Genomic DNA, 20170 nt, shown 5'->3' on the forward strand with positions numbered 1-20170 from the left:
GATAAGCAACTAGGTAATGGTTAATAGGTGTCCCCTCGTATAAAGTGCTACAGATGAACCCTCTTATTACATTATGCTTTCATGCAGGAAAAATTATAATTTGAGCATGTTTTCCCACTATAACACCAGATTTTCCATGCAAAATCAAATGGAATCATCTTTATTTAAATTTCATTTAGAAAATTAAAACACTTTGCAGACAATTAAGTGTCCAGAAATGTCAGTGCCCTGTAGATTAATAAGGGTGTGTGGGTGGGTTCATGTATAGTTTGACAGGAATGAACTAGTTTCCAGGAAGGATGTCTGCCCATATATTTTCAAAGTGGCTATTATGGTTGGAAGTGTCCTTGGAATAGCAGACACACATCCGTAACACACCATCATGTGCTGACATGTCACTTGTGCATTTGGAAACTGCGCCACACGTGTGCATACACACAGTAAAATACACCCACCACCAAAGTGCTACCTTTAATCATCAGTACCTACATGAATGTCTGTCCGTGAGCTGGCTAGCCTCTGTGTAAAGAAAATGGACTCCTGTTGGTTGTAATTTACACCTTCCTGTCATCTGCAGACATAAATGTCAGTAACCCTGTGGTCGTTATGCCCCTCCCTTACTTTCTGCCCAACCTGCACTGTGTTTTAGTACAGCTTTGGGTCTTGGTGTCAGTGAAAGTCATTTTTTCTTTTTTCTTTTTTGATTACATCCCCCTTGCATACAACACTCTTTAAATAAAAGATACTCCAAGCGACTCTTTACGGTTTCAGTAGATTTGTTGATCAACTACGGAAGCCCTAAAGGGCCACACATTCATACATTTTATTTCTCTGTTTTCCCGTGATAACGAGTTAATTTCATTTGTTTTCTTGAGATCTGGAGTTACTATCTCGAAATAACAACTGCCGTTTTCCCGAGATAACAGGATAATTTTCTCGAGAAAATATCGATCACCGCCTCAAAAAGATATATCTTTTCAATCAAGGCCGGACACAGGCTGAAATAGCATTATGCCTTGCTATTACAGATAATATACACATTAGTGTGCGTAATCTAAAAAGACGTTAGCAAGGCTTCAGCTATATCGACGGCGCAATCTAAGTGAGCCTGATGTCATCGTTAACTACATAGCTGTTTTTTTATTTTGTTGAAACAAAGTAAATTCTTTCATATGGCTCTTTCTTATTCTGCATATGCTATTGCAACATTGGTTTTCATTTGTTTTTTGTTTTTTAACAAAAACAACCAAGTAAACAAAGTCGGTAACTAAACACTGATCCTCGACCACGGAGATGGGCTGGTTATCCAGAGCGGTGAATCCAGTTCCCTTCTCTGTAATATTTTTGGCCATGTCGCTGTCTCGAGGATATTTCTCTTTCCTTTTGAAAGTGTCCGCGAGTGTTTGTTGCTTCGGTGCCTTTGCCTGTATTGCTTGAGGTGAACTCGTTGTGGTCCTTTGAGTCGTATTGCAGATGTTGCATGTCGCTGTTGGACCGCTTTCGCTTTCTAATTTAAAATATTTCCACACTCCAGACATTTTATCCACAGGGTTGCCGGACTAACGTTAAGTGCGCGTCGGCGTTCTTCAGCAAATTGTGCTCCGTTTACAGCTGACGTAAAAATAATCGGGCTTGGGTCCACATTCAAAATATCCAATCCCGATCAGTGAAACAATGCCCATATCGGCGCAGATCGGCTCGGGACATTCCTAGTTAAAATTGTATTCAAACAAGTGCTACTATTTTAATTGATACAAGCCATTAATCAGAATGTGTTTTGCTGTTGTCTTAGTTCAAGCTCTCATTAAATTTCCTTTGTTTAAAACAAGATCCAGGTCAGGACAGGACCTACTCCCGCTCTGCCTCCCCTCCAGAGAATGGCTTCAAACACCTGGAAAGCCGACTGTACAGCAGCCAAGGAAAAGGTCCCACTCGGACTGAGCGAACACCATACCTTGGTGGACGCTCCTCACATGAGCCCCCTCGCTCTCAATCGAGGGTCCAAGTGTTGCCCAGCGTGCCCAGTAACAGCGGTGGTCATCGCAGCCGAAGATTAGACCAGCACTCCAATGGATATGATACCGACAGCAGCCAAGACTCCCGAGAGCGTCCTGGAAGTGGAGGGAACGGCCGCAGCAGATCCAGCCGCCCATGGAAGCCCATGCGAGAGGCGCTAAATGTTGACAGTGTTTTAAGCGGCAGCAGTGGTAATTTGGCAAGTCAGGAGCGAAGACAGCACAGCCCCCGGAGGAGACCCAGTAGTCAGTCGCCCTCTCGTGACCGTGAGCGAGACAGAGATTTTACGTGGGGAGGCCGAGAGGAACGCAAACCCAAGAGCCTAATGACCATCTATGAGGATGAGCAGAGGCACGAAACAGGCGGCAGTCGCAGCTCACTGGACTCAGACAGCCGGGGTGGCTACAGTGACAAGGACTGGTCAAAGGGCTCAGCAACTCTAAAAGTGCGCAATGACAACTGGAAGATCCAGAGAACTGAATCTGGATATGAAAGTAGTGACAGACTAAGCAATGGCTCAGCAAATCTCGACTCACCTGTTGTGGAGAACCTTTCTTCCAAGGACCTGAGGCCCATACCTGAGCTGCACCTGACAAGGTAAAATTAATCATTAGATAGAACTTTTCATTAGCCAAATCTGCTAAACACATTTTTTGCCGTGTGATTGCAGTGGCAGAAAGCTGCTTTGTCATCACCTGGTCTACTAATTTTAGGATCACAAAAGCGCTGCCACTCTTAAATCATTAAACTTTACAAACAAACTGTTCTAAGAATAGCGAGACCCGTTTAACATAAATGCACACAAGGCAAATGCACCAGCCTTATTATGCTGGGCTGTCATTTGTTGGCTTTGTAGTACAGGTCTTGTTTGGAGATAATGATCCCAACTAGCTGACAACTCCTGTACTCAGAAGGGAAAGACAGCAGATAGCTGACTTCCTCAACCGCGTGTGCATTATTCATGCCTATCTCTTGACACTATTTTGGTAAAGTGCTCCTTTGATTCTTCCACATGTAGTTAAGATGTTCTGTGACTGGGTTAAGAGCAGAAGACACTGAAAATGTATAAGATTATTTTTTTTCCCCACCAGTTTTCATGAGGTTTATTGCAACTTTATATATTTGATTGCAGATACAAAGAATGCTTTTAAGAAAAGGAAACCACACTTAGTGCCACGTAGTAAGCATCAATAACAACAAAGGGAAGAGAAACAGACAAAAAAAGGTTTTGTTTGTCTGCCGTCTTGACACTGAGTTTGTATCAGATTACACCACTGTAAATCATTCATGATAATGTATATTTAGACTGAGGTCATTAGGGTTTATTTCCCCCTTTTCCCTACACAGCATGGATCCATCTTAGCCCTTTTAAGTTGGTAAAATATCAAGCTCTGGAATATCTCTTGGCAATCCACAATGCATGAATAATTGAATATATTTTGTATTTTAGGGATCACTTCCCTCAGAGAAGAAGTGATGATTTGAAGGCTGACATATTGCACTCTACATTTTCCACTGGTAAGCAACTTGCCGTTTCCTTATGTCTATATGCACACCAATAACTTTGTATTAGCAATGGATAGGGGTTTAATTTAAGCAAAACTCTGAAAATCTAGATTTTATAGGTGTTACATTGTGGAAATAAGCCACAAATTAACATATCTGTCTGGTACAAAAGCTTGGCCCTGACATTAAAGACATTTCCCCTGCCTAATAGACGTCTGTATGTTGTAAGGATCTGAAACATTAAGATAGTACTAAGCAATTTCCTTGATTTATTGTTCCATCAGTGGTGTTAAGGTCACAGCCTGATTGAAGGGATACTGTATGGAAATAAGTGTGTGCTGGTTCCCCGCTGACTGGCCTTGACCTTTTTTCCTGTGCAGAGTTTATGTTATGCAGCACGTAGAAAAATGTACGGGCTTAATGGAACCCCAAGTAGAAAACTGGGAAAGGGCTGCCTTTTAAAAATGAGAATGGTTATTTCCTTCAATGCAAAGTAAAATCCTGACTTGTATTAGATGTTCTGTCCTTGCTCACACATTACATAAAAAGTAAAAATATGAAATGGTGAAGAAAGAATGTCAAGGACTTTGTTAACTTTAATGTGCAGTGAAAATTGTCGTCTTGCATCAGGAAGTACAACAACTTTAAGATCCACGGGGGTACAAAATGTGGCGGGATAATGAGTTTGGACACAACTACTGTTGGAGAAAAAAATGTGTAAAAAATTTTAAAAAAGATGAGCCTCAAATATGAGTCATGTTGCAAAGTTGCAATAATGGTATTTTTATCTTCCTGACAGGATGGAGGGAGATTAGATGACATGAATAGCTTTAGGTGGTTTGTCGCCTGGACACCCTTCGCATTTTTTATCCAGCACATGTTCACTTGTGATACAGAGGAAATATCTTCTAAATTAACAAATATCTTGAAAAATGCCTCACTAATTCCCTCAGCAGGAATACACTGAGTAAATCCTGAATAAGAGGGGCAGATGAGTGAGCTTGCAGGGGCCACCCAGCTGTGCCCAGCCGGGCAGAAAATGCCATGACTGGGCCTGTCAGAAGGTGGTATTCAAACACGAGGCAATGAAAATGCCATTTCTATAGCACTGCAGTTATTTCAAGGTCCCAAAGAAATTATGAAATACAGCAGAGAAACAGCAGCTACAGTTGTGTCTGTCTTTTAGTTTTATTCAGAGTTAAAAATAGCTTTTACACAAGTGTAGTTTGGGAAGCAGAAATGCATAGTGTTTGAATGCTTGTCTCGTTATTGGCCTGTGAGCATCTGCACATGCAGAGTGATTCATGTGAAAGAATCCCTGGCAAAGAGACAAACTCTTCTGTGGCAGGCATGGTTGTTTATTCACTGCTGCAATAACCCCCTTTTATATATATTTTTATATATATATTTATATATTTACATTTCTCTGAAGTATTTTCCCTTAAATTATTATTATTATTATTATTATTATTATTATTATTATTATTATTAAGGCTCATTCTTATCTGCTAAAATCTCTCTTCATAATTGATTTGACAGACCTACATTTTGTACAAAGGATTATGTTTGTGAGTGTGTTAAATTTTTGTATGAATTGCATTCACTTTTGTTTTTATTTACTCACTCAGGCTTTATGCCCCCTAGTGCCTTTAAGGAGATATGACACCGTCTACTGATCAAACACTTAACCTGGCTCAATAACTTTTTTCATGAAACTAAAGTATCTACAGCTTTAGAGTAAGTCTTGATTACTTTGAATGCCTTGAAATTCTGAATTATTAATATATATATATATATGTTAGTATTACTAATATTAAACCTTTACCTGACTAAAAATGTTCTGATAGAGCCTTTTAAGGTTTATTCTTCGGTAGCTATTTTAAAATCAGTACAGGATATTTACGCCATGCTGTCTGCAAATTGTATTGACAAGCTGCAGTAAATGTGTCCAAAGTCAATTTGGCCTGAGTTCAGCTGTGGTAGTCTGGCTTGAGCTGCAGTTTCAGAGAAGGCTGAGCAGATTCCAGTAGTCCATTAAAGTCCAAAATCCTTTCTAAAAGCACACAGATGTGGGGCGGGCTGTTGTGAGGAGGTCAGTTGACATTTTGACCGCAGGCATTTGTTCTTATGACTGTTTCTTGCATCAAAGAAGGGCCGTCTGGGCCTCTCTTAACATCACCTAATGACAACCTTCTGTCCTCGTTGTGAATACATCTCATTGAGCTCCATTATACAAAAATGGTAAGGGGTAGGGTAAGGGCTGTGAGGAGATGGGTGCACTTGATCCTGCAATCTGGACTGTATATCATACATTTTTTCATTTTGTCCTGATTGTCTCCTGTGGCCCCCTGTAGATGTCATCAAGAGCCCATAGACTCACACTTCTTCTTACATCTTTGTATTTAGGGCATTTAGCAGACGCTTTTCAAAGCGTACAATAAGTACATTTGTCGCAAGAAAGAAACCACAATATATCACTGTCGATAAAGTAAGGATGAAAAAATAGACTTTTCAAGCCCTCGTCTGAGCATAGTAGCTGCTTTTTATCAAGGATACCTTAAGTACATAAGTGCTATGATTTAAGTGCTACGGCTAAGAACATACAAGTGCATATACTTTCTTTCTTTTTTTCTTCTTCAGAGTTCTGATTACATAAACAGAAGAGGTGTGTGCTTAACTTTGCCCTCATGTACTTAGAAAACCCCAAATAATCATTTGAGATAAATATTGTGTTTGTAGCTGAAACAATGTTTGTGACGCACATGTCGGGAAAAGGGGATCATGGTAATTTTGATCCTTTATCCGATTAAATGGGTTTGTTATCCATCGTGTTTGTTTGCATACTTCTGCAGGGAACGTGTGTCTCTGAGTTAGTGTGCTGAGAGCTGTAATGCTGCTCCACTTAGCCCATCTATTGATGCCACTCAACATGCCAGTGACTGATGCGATAACCAAAGTGTTAATTCCATGGCACGAGTACATAATTATATTGTGGCATCAACGTGCCATATCAACACAGGCAAAGGGTATCTGAATGACCTTTAGATTTTGAACAGCTCAAGTAGTTGAAAACCTTTTCCAGGGTTCTTTTTTTTTGTCCCCACATAGTTCAGGTCTTAATGAAAAGCTGAACTGCAAATATGAGTGCAAGTCTGATTGATGTTCAAGAATTTTAAGTACCCCAGACAGCAGAACGCAGAGAACTACAAATCTCCACATGACAGCCTCAGAACTGAAATGTGTAGAGTTTTTTGTTTTGTGTCACATCCACAAAACTTCAAAGGGCTGTCAGGAAATTTTGCATGTACAATTTCTCAAAACCTAGTTAGGGTTTTCTTTCACGGTCTGTATAGAGGCATTATCAGTTTCCTCTGGTGGTTTCACACTCTGGCAGTTTGAATAAGTGAAATTATGTCAGATCACTTCTCTGTTCTCCTTAAGTTGGAGCTTTTTAGTGCATGAAGGAACAAACGGGTGCCTGTCTTGAACTTTCTCAAAGCGATCCTTTATGCCGGAGTGGGATGAAAGAAAGGACAGGCTCCCAACCTTTTTCCTTCAGGGACCCCTTCTTTATCATTTATCAAACTGATGGCCCCTGGGGTTGAAAAACACTGATCTTTTAAAACTTTTAAGATAACATTTCATTTTAGTTTTCTTCGTAGGAATGAATGAAATTAGGACTGCAACTAACAATTAGTTTAATTATCTATTAATCCTCAGACTATTTTCTCGATTAATGGATAAATTGCTTTGTATGTAAAGTGTCAAATAATAGTGAAAAATGCCCATCACGATTCCCAGAGCCCAAAGTGATGTCTTGAAATTGCTTTTTATATCCAACTAACAGACTAAAACCCAAAGACTCTTCATTTTGCTATCACAACTGACAAAGAAAAGCAGCAAATCCTTTCGTTTAAGAAGCTGGAACAAGCAAATGTTTGACATTTTTGCTTGGAAAATGACACAAAAGATTAATCTATTATCATAAACTAAATCAAAATGCTGAGATATAGACCTGTATATTTAGAAGCAAACACAGTGTGGCTGCTCACACATTTACCAAGTGCAAAAAAACATGTATGTATGTATGCGTGAAACAACTTCAGTTTCTTTAATCATATTTAGCAGCTTGACTATGCCTTGCAGTTAACATTGGAACGTCAGGGAAACTTTATTGCACACCGCTTGGTGCAATTTAGATTTAGTACATTAAATGCCACTGAACCACAGTCTAATCCATGCAATCACAGTACATGGACGGTTTCCCAGGCAAGTGCAGTAGGCCATGTAAACAGCAGGACACCTTGAGTACATCTGTTTCGCTGGCGTTCGCAGCTCCAGCAGTGATCCCAAAATTCCACTGAAATGAATGTTTTCTGGAGAGCAGCCAGACGCCGAACCTGAAGAGTTGACTTGCATTAAATCGGATGAAATCATAGCGATTATTTGATAGCTGAAAAGTCTTTTGATTTCAGCAGCAACAGACAGTATTGCAACCAAACAACACAGTCGCCTTGCCGTTTTGTTATCCAGCTGCTTTCTCTTTCAAGCATTCTCTTGGCAACAGTGCACGTGACCGTAAAGATGAAGGGATTTTCTCAGGAGAAAGCATTGTAAACTGCATCCCTTTTTGTTTGTGAGAATCATATTGTTACAGTTGCTTGCCAACATTGCAGATCAGCGTCATCAAATTGTGAATTGCCACATGGACTTAACAGCTTAAAAATGCAATAGTGTTGCAGAGGGGATCTGGAGTCTGGAGTCTGACCTCGGCGTAATTGCATGCCAGCACAAAGGATTTAGCCACTAATGCTTTGAGAGAGCACAGGGGGAAAAAAAGAGGGTATGCTGACACATCACAGATGGTCCTCAGCCACTCACTCTCTTCCTTGTCCTGTTAGTCAGCTGTTGTCTGTCTCAGGCCCTGTAAATCACACCCACCATGCTAACTTGGCTAAGCTCCACACCAGCCTCCACTCAGGGACCTGTCTCTGAACATGTGTTTTTGCTGATCTAATGGGTAAAATCGGCCATGATCTCAAAATTATTGCAGCATAATTCATGGCATCATATTGTAACCTGATTGACCTTAACAAGTTTATAGAATTTCCGTTGGCTTTCGTTAGTTTTTCATACGTTCCAACTTTGAAATCTGCCAGAGTTCATTCAGGGTCTTCATTGTTTCATTAGTGCTGTTAGCTCAAAGCTAACATGGGCCTGGATATGAACCCAAATTCCCTTTGAGGGGCCATGTTCTTTGGCTGGATCAGACGGTCAGAGTGGTACACAGGGGGCCTGAGGGCGCTCTGCCAGACTAGCTGCTTTGATACTTCCTCTCCTAGCACCAGGCAAGGGCCTCACCATGACCCCTGTTAGATAACATGTCTCTGCTGGAGAGACACGCACACACACAAAAAATAATATTGTAGCCGTGTTAAAATAGAAACCCATGACAGATGTTACCTAGCTCTATTTTTTGACCATCTGGTTGTGATGACCATGAGTTTATAAATTAGTGTGCTGTGATATAAAGTGCTCATGAGACTTTACTATTGCCTAGGTGAACAAGGAAGAAAATCTCCAGATCTACAAGACGCACACAACCTCTCTGGTCAACCAATACAAAGGTAAAAAAGATCTTTCAAAAAAAACTCTCTAAGTAGTCTAAGCAGTAGGTTGAGATGGCCCAAAATGATCATGTTTTTGTTTTTGCTCTGTAACAGAAGAAGAGCCTTCCGATACACTCCCGGGATCTTGGAAAAGAACAATGGTCTGGACAGCGAACAAGAGGAAAATGTGGATGGCAGCCCTGTGAGCCCTGGGCCTCCTTACTTCGCAAAGACCAGCAGTTCTGAGTGGAACAGCTCAGACGACCTTGCTGGACCTTTCTCTGAACAAGAAGAGGCTGGCACTGTTGGCCACAGTGACCCTTTCTCGCACAACTATCCCCCACCTTTACCCCCAAAGAACTTTGGCAGCAGTCACGCTGACCTATCTGACGTCCACTCCCATCCGCCAGAGGTGCGAACACGGCTGAGCCCCCGCAACGAACCCAACAATGGCATGTCCCTCCTCTCGCACACCATCCTCCGTCGGTGGATCGAGACACCTGCTGAGCACAGGCTATCATCGGACGCCAGCTCCAAGTCGGGGTCATCGGACCAGGACAGGAACGATCTATCGGCCAGCGAGAGCGATGAGAGGTTACCGAGTCCAAAGCCTGGACACGATGACGGTACAGACTCCCCTGGTCTGACAGATATGGTTCTTCCCACCACATACTTTTCTGTGGATAACTGTATGACAGACACTTATCGGGCCAAATACCATAAGAGGCCTGTCTTGTACATGAAGGCAGAGGACCATACGTCATCAGGGGAGAGTGATATTGAAGGGAGGGGGCTCCCTTTGCCAGATGTTCAGCCACCAGAGCCTTCCAAAAGCAGATCAGAATCAGGTACCATATCTAATTAATGCTGTTTTATACTATTTGTGTAACATTTTCAGCCTTTTTGTACATGTTTGCATTGATTCAATGTTTGGCTTTTGTCCTACAGGATACTCTACTACCAAGACTACTGCAAAGTGGAACCCAGTTACTCCAAAAGGACTTGATGAGCATGGGTTCCTATGATTTTAGAAAAAAGCATCAACACACCTTGTATGATCCAGTGATTGGATGCCAAAAAGAACTGTTATACACTATGACTGCTACACAGTTTGAGTCCTTCTAACTGGGATGTACATTTATGTACTTGTCATAACAGAAAGTTGGATATGAACCTGAATGCCAAAGAGATTGTAAAAAGGCAGGTGTCGTGAAGAGCTTCCTTGCTGTTTTGGTTTGAGCTACTTAAAGCTTTGAATGAATAGTGAATTTGCACAGTAGAGAGCAGGTACAGAGTTTACCCTTGATCATGTTTAGAGCTCAAAAGCGAAGGGTTAGGCTAGTACAGAATGTTTCACAATAAAAGCCACTTTACCATGCAAGAGATTATTTTACAAGAAGAAATAACCAATGTCTTGCAGTTCTACTCTCACTTCTTGGAATGCTTTTATTTGTTTAACTTCTCCCATTTCAGTGTTATGAGGTGTCAGCCCCAATCTGATCTTGACCAAAAATATTTTTATTTCACTGGGTTATAAATGTAAATGTAAAATAAATATTCAGAACATATTTTTCTTAAATTTTGGACGGTAATTCAACACATTGGGCAACCTGTTGGCACAACTTAAAAATGGATCCCACGGATCCGTGTGAATATGAAGCTCTAGGACACCTTTTTGTGACACTGTTAAAGGGTAACTTTTGTATCTGACAACCTGGACCCCATTTTCCCATGTTTTTGTGTCCCAAGTAACTAATGGCAACAATTTCTGTACAATTGGTCCAGTATTGAGCGAGAAACGTGCTACAATATAATCCCTGTGAGCAATTGAGCACCGACAAAGCATGTCCACTTAAAGTGCTTGTTTTTCCCACATTGTTACTCTGTCTGGTAACATTGCGGAAATTACCCTACAGAGATAAACCTTTTTGTTAAAGAATAAGATTCTTTTTGTTTAACCAGAAACAGCTGCTATCACTCTCGCCAAAGCCACCAGAGTCCATTTACAGAAACAGTAATTTCATAGTTGGAAAACACAGAAAATAAAAACCGTGTGTGGGTTTTTTTTTTCTGTTTTTAAGAAAAAACAAAAAACATCTAACCAAGTGAATTAATGATTATTCTGGGTCTAGATGCTGGGCTTAATGAGTTTTGAATGAAGTGTGTTTTTCACACAGGATCCTTTTCTTTAACAAACAGATTTTATTCCTTTACTGAAAGACATAAACCTGAAAGATGTTGACCCCATTTGTCACTTTGATTAAAAAAACATGGGAAAATAGGGTCCAGGTTGAAAAATGCTGACGTTACCCTTTAAGGAGGGAAAACTTACAACCTCAGATTCTTGTTGGTACATGGAGTTTGTCGACCCAGTAACACGCATAGTTCTTTTTAAAAATCTTTTGTCTGTTAATCAAACTTCAACCAGAGTAGGTCCAATATATGGAAATATCTCTGAGCACCAGGGTAGGTATCTAGGGGCTCTAAGGTAATGGTTAAATATATTAAATTGATTGCTATTGGTTGAACAGTATGTGGCACATAAAAATGAGGCACCTTCTTAGCTCCTCACATACACACCTGCACACACCCCTTCTTCCTTCCATATTTACTGTCTGTTTTTATGTCTTTGCACTGTATTTCTGGTTGTTTGTTTGACTTTTCACACTCCTTACAGTACTACACTTTTTTGTTGTCTTTTGCCGAATCAATTATTCAGTTTTCTGTCCTGTTTCTTAAAAATAGGTCCTATTAGCAGCAAGTCTGCACTAATAGGACATCTAGATCTAGACGGGGCTTGCTTTTCTTTGAGGTGGTTATTTCATAACCACATGTTGTAAATCTGAGTAGTGGACTTCTTTTGTTGTTTAAAATGTTTTATATATGCAGCAGACTCAAATGCACAGTGCCTTTTGTATTTTTCTATGTCATGACACGGATAAATTGGAGCCATGATTTGTACAATTCTTTGATTTTAAAGAATTTTTGTAACATTTAATTTTATTTTTATTGATTAACAATTGTTAAATAAACAATTTTATTTAACCACATCTGAGTCAAGTTATATTACATTCAAGACCACACAGTTTAAAATATAGTAATGCAAATCTTGAACCTATTATATAGTAAAAGGAAACCTAGTCTATGATCCATGTGCTTTAAAATTACTCAAATATTGAGTCCTGATGATAAACATTGTCTTTTGTGTTATTGTTCTTGTATTTACAATTTGGAAATATGGTGGTTTGCTGCCACCTGCTGCCATGTATCCTTAGTGCACCTACTGATATCAAGTGCTGGCTACACAACTCAATCCCCTGGCTGTAAAAAAATTTACCGTTCTTACATACATATTTTTAGAAAGCTAGAACACTTTGTGTCACCTCTGAATAAACATTTTTTCCCTTTTTCTTTGTTAAGTTGTAGTTCATCCCTTGATTCCCAAATAATTTTTCTGATTTTAATGTGAGGTAGTGGGAGTCCAGGACTCTTCTTATTGTTACAGGTACACTTGACAAAAAATATGCACTTTCACATCAGCAGAAGGCCATTCTCTGCCCTTTCCATCTTCTGGCCAGAGGATGTAGCCAAATGGGAAAATTTCAAAGGCAATTAGGTGATTAAACACTTGAAAAGAAAGGTCTGTTCTGATTAAATGATAACTTGTGGCTCTGTAATTAATGTGCAGAGAAAAGACTTGAATGAACCTGCTACTGCCTCAGAATGTGGCCTGAAGGCATAGGAAACATTCTTTAAACATTATATTCCAGAGAATCATGCCAGTGCCTTTTTAAATGACTTTAGTTTGATTCAGGATTGGTCCAATCCAAGTCAACAGTTTTCAAACTGTTAGAAAACCCAGCTATTTTACCTGTATGGGCCTAGAATAATTAAACACAGTGGATGAGTTCCTTCCAGAGAGTAACTGTACAGCTACTTTCATGTCCAATGGGATTAATTAAAGAATGGCTAACTTTGAAACAAAACTGATTTCAGGATTGTTGTATTCGAACATAAAATTACACATTAAATGTTCTTGTTAATGATCTAAGGCTTCAGGCTGACAGGACTCCTGATCATTCTGTTATCTTACAAAATAGATGAAAATACTGTTTCCGTCCTGAAGAGGGAAGTAGAGGACTTTTTTTCGGTTACCGCAATAAATACAAGATGCAACCTGATTTAGACATTCATTGCAATGCGCACTATAACTTTTACTTCATTTCACTGTTGAGCCCTTACTGCAAACGTCTGGCAGATTAATGTGTCTCTGTATCTCAGCAGGCTATTATTATAGAATTTCTGTGCACAAAAGTGATCTAGTCTTGTCATTGTGAAGATGAAATCCACATGGTGATTCAACATTAGTCAAAACAACAGACTAATGACATGTACGCAAAGCAAGTTTTTTTTTAAGCATCGTTTCCTCTTCTTGTACCACATTTTCATTATTTAGCACATTGCCCCTCAACATGTCGTCATCCTTCGACAGCATCAATGCAGGTGACTCACCGCAGGTATTTCAGGATTTTATTGTCTCTTCAACAGTGCTGGAAATATGCTAAATATGTTCTTCAAATAGACATGATTATGTGGAAACAAAATGGACTTTTATGTTTGCACCAAAATGGCAACCGCATAATTGACTTAGAGGAACAGGTAGAGAATGGATTTTCACTCCCACCCCCCCTGCATCAAATAAATATGTTTAATAAATATGCCACTTTTAGGAAGACTACTCACAAATACAATTAAGAAGGGATTTTTTTATTTTAATGTCAGTCTTGAACCATGAAAGAATTCCCTCCAAAAGTTCCCCAGAGAAAGAGAGGGGAAAGTTCACACCGTGCAATGTATTCAGAGAATCCTGACAATGTTCTGCCATTCAGTACTCTGCTCCTCATTGCTTGGCGTGTCTATCATAGTTTTGGTATGTTTAAATCTTCTTGCTGTCTTCTGGTGTGTGAGTGTGTGTATGTCTTCTCAACCATCCGTCAGAGAGGGACCCGGCCTGTCAGTGCGGGCTCCTCCTCTGCAGCTGCCGTACTTCATTAGGGGGCATCAGCTGAACTCATGCTCCACTGTCAGAGTCAGACTTCAGTTTTCTCATTCCCCCCACCCCCGTTTCCCTCTCTCTCTCTGGCAAACTGTCCCTCAAGCTCACTCACATCCTTCATCCTCATATGATTTCTCACTCTGTCAACTTACCTCAGTCTTTTGCTTCTCGCTAAATTCTCCCATGCCCCTCGCTCTCTACAATCTTTTTTCCCCATACACCCTTTTAGCCGACTTCCCTTTTTCTGTTCAGGTTTCTCCCTTTAAATCAGTGTTGCCTTGTGTTTCAGAATAAACTCACACTTTTCCAGCAAACAGTAAAAACAAGTTTCCGTCGTGTTGCTTTAAATACTTTAGTAATTTACAATGAATGAATGCAGCATTTAAAAAAAATGTATTATTATTATTATTATTAGTAGTAGTATTATTTAAATGATATGAGTAACCTTTAGATTCTGTCAGAAAACTCTGGCATGTGAGTGCAGCCCACACAAACCAGCTAACAATGTGGTTTCTATCAACACTGATGACGTAAAAGCTATGTAAATGTCATACATTTGAAGAAGCTACCATGCGTCCGGTATTCTGTGTAAATACTTTTGCAGAAACAGCAAAACAGATTACAGTGTGTACTAACAGGGCAGGTTCAGTATATGTGACCATACCCATGCAGTAGCCTACCTCACTGTGAAGAACTGTTCAACAATTTGCTCGATAGCAAAATATTATTTATTATTTAACTACCAAAAATTGTGGGCACCAAATCGAAAATTTGTGAGGTGGGACTTTACGAGCAGTCTTTAAACGCATCTGTAGGTGTCGCTACCCTGCTAATTAGAAGCACCTGCAGAATATCTGAGGGTGAAGCTGTGAAGCAAAACTATCGTTTGAAAATGTCTGTAGAAATGATTGAAACCACAAGAAGGCACTAATTATTCTCATATTATTCTCAAATAATGCTGAGGAGTCCACAATGTGTGTTTTAACTGACCTGGACAAAGTTACGTGAGTTTCACGAGCCCTTTGGCGTTGGAAAGACCGTTGCACCGACGAAATGGAGGACGCCACACCTTCCTAAAGACTCGTCTATCAACACTGCTAGCTTCTCCATGGGTGAGTCATGTTGCGTTTGTTTTTTGTCTGTTTTGCATCTGAAAAAACAAAAAAACGAAACAACAAAATAACATGCTTTCCTTTCCATACTAAAATGCTTACAGAACATTCAGTCGGCCCTACGAAGCCCTGGAGGTGACATGGATGTGTTTTTTTTTAACTCGCGCGTGCGACTTACTATCTTGCGCGCGTCAGTTACTATCTCGCTCGCGCGAGATACATAGGCTATCGATGAACGCATCTATACAAATGGACTTTATTCGAGTCCAAGTTTATTCAAGTGTGCCATTAGTATACTTCTTTTGAACTAAAAATAAGAAAGTATGCTTTCAGTACTTTTTATGTAGGCTACTAATCAGAGATATACTTAACAAAATTATACTTAAGTTTACTTTGCTTATCTTATATAAGTATACAGAAAAGTCTAAGTATATTTGGCCTATACTTGTACTTAAAAAGTATAATTAAGTATTCTTGCCTTATATAGAAAGTTTAAGTATACTTGGCTTGTAGTTGTGCTTACTCTAATGATAGAGCCTATTTAATACTTTTGCACGCATATTGGCTTCTTTGAGGTAGTAGTCCAGCGTGTTTTACATACTATCTTATAACTTACATTAAGTTTATAGTAACACATCAGCTTTGGGGTGGAATAGCTGAGAGTAAATAGTACACAAGTGCAACTGAAACTGATCTTATATGTACACAGTGTTATTAACCCACATAGAAACAGATAAACATTTGCCTGATTTTATTCTTCCAAGGTGTGAGAGTATTGTAACAGACTTGATTCATACTGGCTGCTATTATAAGCCATTACCAGAATATGAATACATTTATATTTAAATCTCATCACAAAACATCAAGTCTCTCATCTCATCACAAAAGGAGCAAGTCTCTTTATGTAATACATAAATCATTGGCTACAACACGACTCATGACTGCTCTTTTAGTCCATTTCATATAGATGCGTTCGGGATAATAACTTGCGCGCGCAAGTAAAAAAAAAAACACATCCATGTCACCTCCAGGGCTCCGTAACAAAGACTTGCAGACCAAGATTATAAAAAGAGACATCTGTAACACTGTTGACAGCACACCTTGAATTGCAAACAAGGTCAATTATGACTCTGTTATGAATTTTTGAACGCTGGGGTTTTTATATTACTTTCCTTGAGTCAAGAAAAGTTTTTATAAATATCTGTGACATCATCGCAATAAAAAGTCTATGGTCTGAACAGGGAGCTTGCAGGCTGGGGCAGTGGGGGAAACTCTACTGGGTTTACTCAGTGGACTGCATAACCAGGAATTAATCCTGGAGGCTAGAAATATTTTTCGCCTTATGCTCCAGGTGAGCAATTTTTGTTGACGTGAATGGACAAACTGGAAGAAGCAACTGCTTAGCTAGTAATTGCAGTCTTCTTAAGTGCGATGTGTTTTCCGTTAGCAAGAGTGCTATCGAGCTAGCAAGCCTCTGGTACTGGCCATAGTTACAGGATTCAAGAACAGCTATGGCACATTGGTTTACTATGGTGGCACAAGTGGTTAGCATCCATGATGGAGAAATCTTTTTGGCTATTGCAACAGAAATTGCAGCATAAGACCTTTCTTGTGCTATTTGGTAAGGATGCATTTTGAATGAGATGGCGCAAAGTGTGATCCCTTGCTAGCCTAAAAGCAAGTGAGCTGGCTACAAGCTGATGGGCTCATAAGTATATCACTATTGAGCTAGCTCGCTGCTACCAACTTGCACCATCACATACAGTAATTTTGTTCTTCTGTGTTCTGTTTTGACTCCTTCGGTGCTTCTCTGGAGTATTTTTGCAGTCCGTGTTTATTCGCAAAAAAATAGCACTTAGAGACACAAACGATCCGCACTGACACTGTGTGTGTGTGTGTGTGTGTGTGTAATACAAAGGATAAGTGGACACATTGTGTCTTCACCTTAGTTTACATGCATATAGAGCGAATAGCATTATTTCACTGATTTCATATGGTATTGTGCTGCCTCTAAAATTAGTTGTGGGTTCAATTTAGACACAGATGTACTTTTCTTGGAGGCAGCATCTAGTGGACATCAGAGGAACTGTACCTGTAGGTACTTTTGATGATGATGGTTGCTGCTTGGAGAAAAACTAGGGAGCATCAGAACATTGAAAGTTTGGTCTTTATTTGGATTTAATAATGCTAAAACATTGACACCTCTTCTTCTCATGTGTAGTGTGAAGCTTGTTGCCGAATGTCTTTATAGATGTACAGTACTTGTTGCTGCAATATCAGATTTTTTTTTGCTGAAATAACTTGGTTTCTCTGGTTTGTTGCTGTAGGGTGCAAAGGCATTTGTAATGTAATGGATTTCCAGCATTAAGTTGCAAATTTATGATTTTTATTGCTGCCTCCATCTCTAGCTGTGAGGGAAAGATTTTCACTGTGTCCCATTCAAGAAGGCGTGTAGACAAAGTGGCTAGAGTTGTAACTGATTAATTTTTATGCCAGCCATTTCAGTGTGTTCTATATATGTCTAGTGTTGCTTTTTCTAGAAGAAATTCTACTACTAGATTTAGCGCTTAATTTTGGTTTAATTTAAACAGAAATGTGTGTTTGCTGTAATTCAGTTATCAGTCTATTTCCCCTCAAATGTATTCTTTTCCTTTCCCCACACAGTTGCTTCCTTTTTTCAGATTTCCCTGTCATGTCTGTATCTCTTCTTTAGCAGACCACCCTGTGCCCAGTTGTGTACATGTGTGTACACACACACAGACGCATGCACACACAGCCCACGGGTTTCTGTTCTTGTTGTCATCCTGACAAGCAGTAGGAACAGGATTATGGGTAGAGGCCCTCTTACTTGGGGCAGAAGAAAGTGTGAAATCTGATTGCTTTGGAAGATTTAAAAAATAGGACCCTATGAGGTCGGTGGAATCCTAAATATGAGCAGGCTGAAGAAGTATACCAGTAGGGTGTAGTCTGTTCCGGGGATTTGCCAAATTTTCAGACTTGAGAGGGTGGCTTAATAGAGGACAGAGAGAAGAAGCTGCAGGGTGCATAGGTGGCAATAGCTACTTTTTCCACAGCATCTCTTTCGCAAGTTTGGTTTTGTTAATGTCATACTGTTAACTTGCTGAAGGATGTTTTTTTTAATATCAAGATATTTGTTGGTAGCAAAATATTTTAGAGCTAGTTATCACAAAATATAGTGTTGTGGGTTTTTGAAACAGTCAATACGTAAGACTGCTGCATTGCACATATCTCCCCAGATATAATATATAAAAAATTAAACAATGCATACAATTTTTTGTGGTTTAACATGTGACACAATGGGATGTGTCCTGTGGTATTATCATAACTCATCACTAGGGGGCATTAATGTATTGTGTTCTTGTTTCTCTACCGCCTGAGGCTGTTTGGCAAAGCCCACTTGCCGGTTTCCACCACTTCCATTTATGAGCTTCTTCCACTTGCCTGCATGAAACAAAATCACTATAATGACTGCATGGTGCAGAGAAACAGCACAAGAGTGTGAGGGAAGAGTTGTCTTTAGGGAAATAAAAAAACAAACGTGGCAGCACGTTTTTGTTTTTCTGGCAGTACTGGAGATTAGCCGCATAACGCCAATCTCACATCTTATTGAAAAGCTTTAGAAAGGCTATACTGACAGAGGTGGAATGGCTATGGTGGTTGGTTGGAGGCTTTTTACAGCATCATACGAATATTATTGTTGTATGCTCCACTTGCCCCTTCCCATATTTGTCTTTTCTGTCCTCTGTTCTTCTCTTTCTAATTCACTTGTGTTGTGTTTTCTGATATCTCTCCCTCCACTGTATGTAAAATTCAACTCACGATGGTGTTCAATGACGTTACGAATCTGCTCTGTTTGTCTGTGTTTGTTTCTGTTGCCTTCTCCAGGCATGATGTTTGTTTCACGACACCTGCAACAAACTGCTGTCGGGTTTCCTCATCTACAACAAATCAATATCATGCAAGAAGGGAGCTTGGACTCCATAATGCGCCGAAAGCTATAACAAGGATTAGAATGATGGAAGAAAATGTACAGAGACCACAGTGAACTTGAAATGTGTCTTTCATTAATACGTGCTTGCTGTTAACTTTTTCTCCCTATGACTTTTGAATGTTTTTAATTGCAATTTGAACATTAATCCTTTCTTTAGCTGAGAAAACGTTTCCTTTCTTTGTGCCCTCCTTAATCTTCCTGCTTTTCACTTCCTGGTTGCATGTTAGTGCTTTGACCCCAGTAGCTTGTGTTTGAAAACTAATTTAGGAAACTGTTTAGGAAACCTTTTTTTGATTTGATCGCTAAGCCCCCAAAGTTGTTACCATTAAAAAGTAAATATTCATACAGAAATGTCATCAACTGTCATGTCTTTTGAATGGCAACGTTCTGTGTATGTTGTGTGCCGTCAGGATATTGCGCTTAGGTAGACTTCGAGACCATATTTTGCTTGTCTTGCCTGCTACTTGATATAGCTAATGGTGTTTGTGAATCTGTTCTATAAATATCTGTCAGCAGCTGAATATTACAAAGTGAAATGAAAGCATCATTTAAACACTTGTCTGGCTGTGGGAATTTCTTTGATATCAGCTGCTGACCACTCATTATAGTTGTCTTTAATTTGTACTCCTTTCCTTAACAGTATTGTTGTCTTAACTGAATTCTCTTTCTTATACTTGGAAATCAGGAAAACACAAATTGATCTGATACATTTATTTCTTACAAATTGATCCCATAGTCGGCTTGTTCACACCAGAAAATGGATGACAGTAACACTTTTGGCCTTTAAGGTTAGCCTTACTTGGCCTTACTTACTTTTAAAGGACATTGATGCTGGAAATTAAAAAAACATAAAATATTG

General features: G+C 39.6%; 1 protein-coding gene across 1 annotated transcript in view; it reads left to right on the top strand.

Annotated features, from left to right (window-relative positions):
* Nucleotides 1–12181, top strand: part of usp53a (ubiquitin specific peptidase 53a) — a 35153-nt gene extending 22972 nt beyond the window's left edge. Inside the window, exons 13-17 of the mRNA XM_084343423.1 lie at nt 1830–2613; nt 3467–3534; nt 9083–9149; nt 9246–9979; nt 10080–12181. Coding sequence (XP_084199549.1) covers nt 1830–2613; nt 3467–3534; nt 9083–9149; nt 9246–9979; nt 10080–10156 — 1730 coding nt within the window. The 3' untranslated portion in view covers nt 10157–12181. The remainder of the gene's footprint in view (nt 1–1829; nt 2614–3466; nt 3535–9082; nt 9150–9245; nt 9980–10079) is intronic.
* Nucleotides 12182–20170: the final 7989 nt, after the last annotated feature.

Source organism: Pagrus pagrus, assembly GCF_965226575.1.
Source record: "Pagrus pagrus genome assembly, chromosome: 22".
NCBI classification, from domain to species: domain Eukaryota; kingdom Metazoa; phylum Chordata; class Actinopteri; order Spariformes; family Sparidae; genus Pagrus; species Pagrus pagrus.